This window comes from Vigna angularis, chromosome 11 (genome assembly GCF_016808095.1).
Source record: "Vigna angularis cultivar LongXiaoDou No.4 chromosome 11, ASM1680809v1, whole genome shotgun sequence".
NCBI classification, from domain to species: domain Eukaryota; kingdom Viridiplantae; phylum Streptophyta; class Magnoliopsida; order Fabales; family Fabaceae; genus Vigna; species Vigna angularis.
This window is the reverse complement of record NC_068980.1, coordinates 10,746,664-10,757,746: the sequence shown is the minus strand read 5'-3', so window position 1 is coordinate 10,757,746 and position 11,083 is coordinate 10,746,664. Positions and strand designations below refer to the sequence as shown.

Here is an 11,083-nt window from a genome sequence, read left to right as displayed (position 1 = left end):
CTGCAAAAGAGCACAAAATCACAAAGCAGAAGCAACCAAGAAGAGAAATCCAGAAATCGCTTCGTAGAACCCTAAGAATGTTTATAAAAATCACCAGCATGATATAATCAGTCTTGACTTAAGTGAAGAAATCACCAGCATGTAGTTCTCTGGCTTTCATCTTTTGTGAATTTATAAAAATGAAATTGCAATTAGATTGAAGTCAAAACCTGTCTCGCGTAAGGTGTGCCTCATTGAAGTCAAAACCTGTCTCCCATAATGTAGTTATCTGCCTTTCATCTTTCTCATATTTTCTATGTATTCTTGGAGAGATACTGTTCACTTTTGTTTTGTCTTACTATTTCTCTTCTTGTATTGGAGTGTTGATTTGAGAATGAAAAATGAGTTATTTGAGTTTGGGTGTGAGTCTTGATACTGTTCCAGTGTACCATGGAACAAATCTTAAACCTTTAGATAGGAAGGTGAGAATAACAGAAATACCGTTACTAATACAAAAATCGCTTACAACATTGAATATTTTGAGCTTTTAACGACTAATTCGTAAACGATGTTATATTAGGAGACGTTAACGTCGAATTTTTTAAATTCGACATAACGTCGAATTTTTTAAATATACGACATTAACTTAATGTTGAATTTTGTTAATATACTATATTAATCAATTTTTTTTTGTTTTTTTTAATTAATTGTGATCCTTTTTTACAAGACCTCAAAAGCAGAAAAACAACAAATTTCAGTTTTTGGTATTTTATAAAGCAAGAACTATGAACGTAGTATCAACAACAAACAATAATAATCAACAACAAACAAGTTCAATCAAACAACAACAACAAACAAGTTCAACCAAACAACAACAAACAAGTTCAACAAAAAAGCAAAAACAAGTCAAAAAATAACTTCTTCAAAACGAAAACGAAAACTAACTTTGAAAAGGTGGGTTTGTCGGAATAAAGTGTCGTCACCGGTGACAGAGAAAGCAAAATGCGCCTATAAAGAACAAAAACACGAAAATAATCGGTAAAAACAAACGAAAATCATAAATAAAATGCATTTGTATCAAATGAAAGAAAGATTAAATGTGATGGTCGTTAAACTTCGTTCGAGAAAAGTTTGAGAAGAGAAGAGAAGAGGGTCTCGCACGCTAAGATAAAGTTAATGAATTTTCAATCTCCCGCTCAAATTTTTATTGAATTCACAAACCTTTTGACGTCTAACGCTGGAGCATTCGACGTTTTATATCCTTTTACGTCAAATTAAAATTTTAAACGACGTTTAATAATTTCATTTATTTACAAAAATGGCACCGGTCATTTTTAACGTTAGTTATTCAATGGTTAGACGTTAAACGTGTGACGTTATATGTTGTTTTTTATACTAGTGTGTTAAGGGGTGTGGCCCATTGGGCCGTTGTAAACGGAGAGAACGAGGATGAGAGGCTTTTCGGTAAGGCGACGGAGGGTGGCAGAGGGCGATGGGGCTGAGGTGGAAGATAGGGTGGAGGTAGTGGTGTTCGGGATGGAAGCCGAGGTGAAGAGATGGAGGAGGGTCGTTAGCCATGGTATTTTCACTTGAATTTCAAAATTTTAATTTCTAATGTGGCATGAAACGTGGCTAACAACGTGGCACACCATTAGCCAATTCACCGAAAATTTGATGTTGTTGATTTTGGAGGACTAAATATTATAGTTTCCTTAACGAGAATGATCAAAGTGAAGCAAAGTTTGAAAGATGGACGAAACTCAAAACCTCTTGATAGTTGAGGGACGGAAAACATATTTAACCCTTTATATTTTATTAGATTTTGAAATTTAGTGAAAAAATTTTCTTCTTTAGATTTTGAAATTTAATGAATGATTTCTCAATACTTCATCGAATTTCGAAATTCGTTAAAGTTTTTTAAAAATTATTCAAATTTCAAAGTTCGAAAAAATCTTTTATTAAATTTTAAAAGTTGATAAAAATATATATGTAATTTTTAAGGTTATTTTCGGAAAATGAAAATATAAAATAAAATTATTTGAAGTACAAGTGAAGTAGAATGTGAACGCCTGGTACGGGTTGGGGATTTTGGGCCCATTTAATTCCAATGTTATTAAAAACAACGGGTGCAGGTTGAAACAAAGGGGTGCAGGTTGAAAGACCCATGATAAGACGTGTTATGGGCTTAAAATTATATTTTAGTCGATGTAATGCATAATATAATTTTTATGTTAAATAAATATTTCTGTGTATAATATATATTTTATATTTTTTATAAATAAATTTTGTTGTAATACAAGATTATTTTATATTGTTTATATTTCTATTAAAAATCATTTAAATTTGGTTCAGAAATTAAAATAAAAAACTAATTGAAAGAGAAAAGATATTAAGAAAAATCACTACCAACACTGAAAATTTCTGAAAACGATTCTGGAGAAGAAAACTCTTAAAAACAATTTTAATGAATAATAAAATTTTAAATAACTCATATTTTAAGATAATTATTCTACGTTATACATAAAAAATATTTATGACAATAAGACAAGATATTGGGTTAGCAAGTTGTCAAAAGTAACTCTCATTGATTTTCTCCACTCGGATTCAAAATTTTATTTTATCATAGATATTATTAAAACAAACTCAAAATCGTTTTAAAAAACAGACCATTTCTTAAAAGGAAAATAATATATATATATATATATATATATATATATATATATATATATGGGGTTTGCTAACGCGTACGCCTGTTTTTCAGTTGGTACATTTTAGTAATGTGTAGCAGATTTTAGTAGACAAAAATACCCTTATATATCATGGATTCTAAATTTTAAGGTTAAGGGTATTTTAATAATTTTCATTCTCAAAACTTAAAAAAAAAAAACCCCAAACCCTTACTCACCTCTCTCATTCCTCTCAATCCTTTCTCTTTCATCTCTCTCACTCCAATCTTTTCTCTGTCATCCCTAGTTCCAATTGAAAAAATCAGAAACATTTGCCTTTAAGCAATTTGTCTCTGTAAAGAGTTGAGTCATTGAGATATTCACTTCAAGCAAAGGTTCATTCAAGATCTCTTCAATTTTACCATCTTCACTAACCTCTCTAATTTCATCACGTGCATATGTTGAATCATCATCTCTAAAAAAAACCCTCCAGGCCAATTACCAATTCTTTTGGATGTCATTATGCTTGTGAAAATTAGATAAAATTATATACGACAAAAATTATAAAATGAAAACTCATTATAAAGTCATTTTTTGTAAGAAATTGTTTAACAATGAGTGTTTCTGATTTTTTCCAGGCCAATTACCAATTCCTTTAAAAACTCATTATAAAATTATTTTTTGTAAGAAATTGTTTAACAACGAGTATTTCTGATTTTTTTCCAGGTCAATTACCAATTCCTTTATGCTTGTGAAAATTGGATAAAATTAGATAAGACAAAAATTATAAGATGAAAACTTATTATAAAATCATTTTTTTGTAAGATTGTTTAACGGCAAATGTTTTTTATTTTTTCAATTAGGGCTACAGTATGGATGATAGAAAAAAGATTGGAGTGAGAAAGATAAAAGAGAAAGAGTTAAGAGAAATTTTTGATTTTTTTCAATTGGGACTACACTAGGGATGACAGAGAAAAGATTGGAGTGAGAAAGATGAAAGAGAAAGGGTTGAGAGCAATGAGAGAGGTCAGTAAGGGTTTGTTTTGAGAATGAAAATTATTAAAATACCCTTAACTTTAAAACTTAGAATCCATGATATATAAAGATATTTTTGTCTACTAAAACCCGGTACACATTACTAAAATGTATCAAAATATATATATATATATATATATATATATATATATATATATATATATATATATATATATATATAATAAGGTTAGAAATTGTAGACTGAAGATAAAAAGTTCATAAAAGATTCAGTTTTGGAATGACTATACGTTTAGATAATGAAACTTTTAATAGAAAATTCTATTTTTATTTTTTATTAAAATAACTTAGTACCATTATTTAAAACACTTTAAAAATAACTTAATACCATTATTTAAATACCACATTTAATATGAGGCTCTTAAATTTTGAGATTTAAAATATTTAATGTTAAAAAAATTTAGACTTTTATTTAGACATTTAAAACAATTAGTACTAACATATATTTTTTCAGTTTTTTTTTAAATCTAGGACTTTATCATGTAAAATTAAAAAAAAAAAATTGTTTCAACGTTTGAATGGAGAATGTATCATCCTAATTATTCCCTTATTAAAAATTAAATTCTTGTTTCAACAAAACTAGTATTTTAGCTTTTACACTGGACAAAAGAAAATTATTTTTGTTTAATTAAAACCTCTTACAATAAAATAATTTTGACTATATGAATTATACTTTAAAACAAAATTCATAATTTTAAATTATATTTCATATAAATTAAATTTCTATATCAAAATTATTTTAACTATTTATAATTATTTTAAAATATATTAAAATTAAATTTAAAAATAATGGAATAAGATAAAATATTAAAAAAATAAAAACTCTTTTTGAAGAAAAACTCTCGTTCTATATATATATATATATATATATATATATATATATATATATATATATATATATATATATATATATATATATATATATATATATATATATATATATATATATATATATATATATATATATATATATATATATATATATATATATATATATATATATATATATATATATATATATATATATATATATATATATATATATCTCATAACGCATAATGTAAAATCTGTCAAAAGTATCATCTAGTTGATGAGGGAAACCACGTAACCTTCATTAGTTATGCTGGCAATTTTATCTTTCAAGATAAGAAGGAACCCAAAGAATATGTGTAAAGATGACAACTTGTAGATTTTGGTATGATAGTGCCTGCTCTTTCTAGAAATATTTATTTGTCATTTTCTTACTCGTTAAAATACTCGAAAAATATATATATATTTGTATTTTTTTTATATATGTATATAATTTATTTTTTATTTTTAAAAATTTTAAGTTAAATTATTTAAAAATAATTTTTAAAATATAAATTTAGATAAAAAATAATTTTTAAATATAATATAAATTAAATCATTCAATAAATATTAATACAAATAAATTTAAATGAATTACACTAAAATATAAATTTTAAAAAATTGCTTTTTATTAAACAACTTTAATTTATTGTAAAAATATATTAAAATAAATTTTAAATCATCTTTCATACTTATTTAATTAATCATTTTATTTTATTACTCAAACTTTAAAAAATATTTAAATAAAATTAAGTGAATATTCTTGAATCGAATATTATAATACCCCGTTCCATCACCAAATTCTATTAACAAATGAATAATTGAATAAGTAAATATTTTTATCTTTATCCACTAAATATTTGTATCTTTATCCTCATAGGTACGAATTTATTTATTTTCATTCCTAAATATACCTAAATATACGAAGCTATACGCTGTTCAAAATTTGAGATTCCTATAATTAGTAATTCAAACTCAGGCACAAGTTCAAAATATCTAAAGAAGAAGAACATCTGAAATACTTGAAATCTTATAAAAGAATCAATATACTAGGTCTCTCTTTATGGACAAATGTTAAGGTACGGCAACGTCCTATAGAAGAATGATGAAATTCATAGCACTAACAGTGAACATAAACCTTAAATTTTATCCCTCCAAGCACCATGTGGCTTCCATCATCATGATACTTGTACTACCATTACTACTAGACAGTATTTCCTATCTATGTTTCAGCCATGTTTCAGCAATGCCAGGCAGAAGCTGATATCAAATTTCTATCCTTCCACCCCAACAGCATGGCTCCATCCTTCTCCAACAGAGTATAATGTTCTGAATAGCACTTGAGAAGGATTCCTATGACAGAATTCACATAAGAGCTCAAAGGAGACTGAGTGAATCCAGCCATTGTTAACCTGGATTTCCACTTCCCCAATAGTTCATGTCTCTCAACCCTTTCCTTGCCTTCACAAGCAATAATATTCACTATATCCCTGGCCAGACAATGTTGCTCCACATTGATCCGCTCCTTGCTTTCTCTTGGGAGTAGGCTGGCATCAATAGACTCGAAGATTGCCAAGTAGTAATCCAAGGTTTCGATAAACCTGTTGAAGAAAGGGGTTGTGTTGGTGTTTGATTCCTGCTCCACCAGTGTGGTCACCTTGGGAGAAAGTGACTTCACCAATCTCAATAGTCCATCCCTTGGGTTACTCACATGAACACTCTCATCAGCTGTGTGATGGAGCTGCAAGGGGAAGTTCACTGCCAAGGCCTCTCCAGGCCTGATATCTAGCATTTCCCTTGTCACTTCTTCACTAAAAACAGGCACTCCATGAAACTCAACTGGGATGCCAAATTTCTCAGACATCAAGCCCAACCTTTTACCAACAATATCTAATCCGTCGCCGCCACGTGCATATCTAGAAACAGGATCATCAATCCCCGTTATCCGAACATGTGGAGCACCACCAGGTCTTGCTGCAAGGGCTTGAAGAAGTGTCATCCACTGAGATCCTTGAGCAATTTGGAAGTCTATGATGTGTATGCGATCCTCGTTTCTGCAGGCTTCCGCAATGGCTCCATTGGCAGCCATGTAACCAAATTTTAAGTAGGGGCAAATCTCAAACAGCAGTTGCATGTAAGAGAGTAATTCTTCACCTTCAGGCTCTCTGCACCTAAGGGCATGATAGATGCTCTTCCCTGATGCTTCCTTCCTTGCAACAAGCCCTTCTACCATGTAAGCGCCAAGCCGCTGGATTGGCTCCCCGTTGATCGACACAGCATCTCTAGCCTTTCCTACCAATTGATCAAAATCTTTGATGTTGTTTTCATGAAGGGCTTTGGCACATGCAATCAGCAGTTGCTTCAGATCGTTTTGTGGGAAAGCTTGTAGTGATGGTTCCTCCGTCAACTTTTGGCGTTTCTCTACATGCACAACTTCACTTGATAGCCTACTGCTGGGAACATATGATGGCTGAGCATATTGTGATCCATCGTTCTCATGCCTCCAGGGCTTGTATCTGTGGCCAGATGCCATTGGTCTGCTGCTCCCGGCCAATGTATTTGGAGTGGTAACTTGATCATCATCGGGGGCCATCAGAGCAGTTTCTAGCTCTAGCAAAGCGTGTTGGATTTTCTGATTACTATTCACATTCTGTGGAAGAGAGTTCCAAGCAGAATATAGTGGGAAATTGTCTATGAAGTCTACAGAAGAGATTGATTTATACATATATTGGTTGGTGTCCAGTGAAGAGTTACAAGAGGAGCTGACACCCGAGAGGATTTCTCCGGGGCTGTATTGCTCTTGGCCGTCACTCAATGCAGAAAGGGTGTCAGAATCAAAATAAGTGGAAAATGGTGAATTAGGTGAGTTGCCAATGTCATATTTCAAGGATCCAAGCAGCCTGTTGGGTAGGGATGGAACAGTGGGAAAAGATGGCACGTAAGGTAATCCTGCACTTGCAACACCAAAACTGAAAAGCTGTTGTGAGTCCATCCTAAGATGGCATCAGCTGATTTATGTGACGGGGGGATATATTAATCTGAGTAGCAAATCAGAAAAACACCACCCTCTGCAAGCTTCTCAACACTTTGCTTCACACTTGAACCCCAACAGTTTCAATATAAGAGTATGAGCCTGCAAGGACAACATAGACAGGTACTAATAAGTATAATAATAGCTAAATCACAAGTTCATTGTACCACTAATCTAGTGCAACTGCAATTTGTAGAGAAGATAACAACTGCTCACACAAGAAATAAAGAAAGCGATCGAACACTAGAAAACTTATGTTGATGAAGTGTGAAAAATTAAATTCATAACTCTTTTGCCACCACTAGAGGTAATCGAAGCCTGGAATGGCTAAGTAGAGTGTGGTTGGGTTTACAGTGATGCATACAGGAAAAAGAAAAATGATCATACACGAACATACAACAACACTGAAAAGAAAAACAAGAGGTTTAAGCTTGTTGGTATTTAAAATGTTCAACTAGTAAAACATCTGAACTGGGAATCGTACAATGTCACAAATTTATTAAAAATTCCAAAGAAAGCAACTTCAACAGCCCTCCCATGTGATTTATAAAAAGGTTGCTTCTTATTAGATACCAAACAGCAAGTGAAAATTCTCTGTTGATTACATACCCAAATCATGAAAATCGAAGCAAACCTCAACGAAATTAATAATATCATCTGTATTTGTTCTTTCACAACTGTTATTTGCTCCAACTTCCGTTGGCAGGTAGGTTTCATATGGATACAACATATAAAATAAAATAGTTTCCACCTGACAGCAAAAGAAATTGTTCCAAACCCAGGAATCATTCTCCTAATTCAAACCTCTCCCATCACTATCCAAACCAAAACTTCAATAACTAAAAACAAAATAGTTTAATATCAATGAAATTGTAGTTAAAATCCATGACGTAATCTTTTCATTAAAAAAAACAAAGCAAACCAATTAAAGAAGAAGCAAGACGCTGAAATCATGACCAGAAACAATCAAATGCTGAAACCCGAATTATTTGGTTTTTTTTTTTAAGATAGAGAAAATTAAAAAATAAAATCAGATACATCTACATGTTTATTCCAGAGAACCACCCACGTTGTATTGAATTCAAACATTCGTGAACGGTAAGAGAGGGAAAACAGAAACGTACACATACAAGGGGATGGGTATGCTCATTTTAGAAACAGAACAAAACCACTTCTCTGAGGAATGTTAAAGAAATTACCTAAAAAAGGATAATCTAAATTGAGCTTTGTTGAGTGTTGGGAATTTGTGCAGCTTCGATGATGATGATGATGACGTTGATGTTTTATTAACGACTGTGTGTTGTTGTGTGTGTTTTTTGGTTTGGATGAAGTTGAGGAGGGTGTCTGAATGTTTTATATAGAGAAAGAAGCAAGTGTTTGGGTAAGACCGAAGACCGGTACGGATAACAATGGTGACGGTAACGGCGGTTGTCTACGATGATATCATCATAATATCAGTGTTTACTCACGCCGCTTATTTTAAACGGAGCCGACCACACATTAGGAAAGTGTAGTCCCACATTCCTCGCTTTTCTACTCTCTTCTCACACGGGTCCAGCTTCCACTCTCTCCTCACTAATAAATAAATTAATTAATTAATTAACTAGATATTAACTCATGGAATTATTCTACTAAATTAATTTTAATTTTATTACCACTGATTAAAATGTTAATTTGATGTTTGTTTCATATCATAAAAGAAAATAAATATTAACGATTAAATGTTATCTCGAAAGTATGATATTTGTATGAAGAAAGAAAGACTTGGTCCAAAGCTTAGAGCACGAAGTAACGCATTAAATAATGATGAGTTCACACGCGCCACATGACTCATGGGTGACGTTGTATCAAATTATTAATTACTTTTATTGTTATTTGGTGCGGTAACAGTAGAAAAGCGCGTGACGGAAATGCCTCCATACCCGTAACACTAATCTCTCGCTCAGTCACACACGTGTCGGTTTCTGACGCTTGATTTGACTGCTTTACTTACGTGGCGAGCTCTCACATGCTCCCTTCTACGGTTTTCTATGGTCGTGGACCGCATTAATATCCAATCCTGTGGGTGTAACCCACACCACACTTTCGGATCTGAATGACCCGGGCCCACATTTTCAATTCGTATTATCCGCTTAATCTCGCTTATCGCCAGCTGTTAAACATATTGATATTTGTGAAATTAACCATTTGGGTATTTGAGGAGTAATTGAACAAAACAAAAAGAAAAGTTGGAATTTCATTGATTTACCTTTATCCTAAAAAAATAAAAAGTAAAATATATTTGTAATTTTTAAATTTAGATGAAAAATTAAAATTTATTTATATTTTAAATTTTGATATATTTGGTGTCCATCTTTGAAAATTAAATTGATATAATAATTTTAATTTAATAATATTAAATTTTACATACTAAATAATGTTTTAAACTGATATTTAAACTAGTATGTGTCAAAAAGTAAATACTAATTTAAAATATTAATTAACACATAAAAAGATTTAATATAGTTGAATTAAAAATTATATTTATATATTTCTATAATTTAAAAATAAAAATATATCAAATTTAAGACTAATTTTATTTTATAAGAATTAAAAATATATTTAACTAAAAACAAAATATTTTACTTTTTACGTTATTTCTACCAGATACGGCTCTTGGCCGACCCATTCTATGCCTTTTGATTCTCATATTTAAGAAATTTACTGTTTTGGATAAAGGCGGCTGATTTGGAACATGTGAAACCTCCTAAAGTGTCCTTTTTTGTTTATTAATGTTGACTCTACTGATTTTTGATGTATGTTCTACATAAACTGCAATTTTATCAATCAATAAAATAGCTTCTGAGTGATTATTGAGTAAGAACGATTGCAAATAAATCACGGTATAAGAGCAATAATTTTTAGATTATCTTCACATTAGTTTAAAAACTTCTTTAGATCATTTGCCAGCATAAAATGGCTTAGCACGTAAATTGTGAAGAAAAACAAGAAGACATTTGACCTTTAATAGTGTAAACATAACTTTAATTAATAAATATCCTTCAAAAAGTACTATGGCAGCAAAGATATTTTAGCCCCCAAACATGAAATGTCTGTACAATATTAGTTAACAGGTAGACCGAGCTGACCCATTATTTTTTTTTCAATTTTTTAAATATTTTGTTTTTCATTTTTTATTTATATGTATAAATGAATATTAAAAACATATTTAATCATATAAAATATTTTTTAAACTTTTAATTGTTAATATTTTTAATTAAATAAATTAAAATAATTATTACATGTTAAAAAAGTTTCATTAATATTAATAATTACTTAATTTGTAAATATTAATAATATAATTTACAATATTAATATATATTTACACTATTAAAAAATATAATATAAAATTTTTAATTTTTTTAATTATCTTTTATTTTAATTTTTAATTAAAAAATTACCAATGATCAGACTCGACTGCCTCCAATTTTGATCCGTCAAGCCCAACTCAACTCATTTTTGCCAC

At 30.3% G+C, this 11,083-nt stretch overlaps 1 protein-coding gene across 2 annotated transcripts; it reads right to left on the bottom strand.

The window, feature by feature from the left end:
• Positions 1–5,559: 5,559 nt before the first annotated feature.
• On the bottom strand, positions 5,560–9,134 carry LOC108334171 (scarecrow-like protein 21). 2 transcript variants are annotated; one of them, XM_017569864.2, is made up of 2 exons: positions 8,778–9,134; positions 5,560–7,680 (listed from the first exon to the last, which is right to left on the bottom strand). In XM_017569864.2, the coding sequence occupies exon 2, from the start codon at positions 7,537–7,539 to the stop codon at positions 5,788–5,790; it is 1,752 nt and encodes a 583-aa protein (XP_017425353.1). In that variant the 5' UTR covers positions 7,540–7,680; positions 8,778–9,134; the 3' UTR covers positions 5,560–5,787. The 2 variants fall into 2 exon arrangements, with proteins under 2 accessions (XP_017425353.1, XP_052726576.1); XM_052870616.1 differs by having other exon boundaries at positions 8,703–9,052.
• Positions 9,135–11,083: the final 1,949 nt, after the last annotated feature.

Bases quoted from the DNA above. Each gene is read 5' to 3' on its own strand.
- LOC108334171 (XM_017569864.2), bottom strand. From the start codon at position 7,539: ATGGACTCACAACAGCTTTTCAGTTTTGGTGTTGCAAGTGCAGGATTA.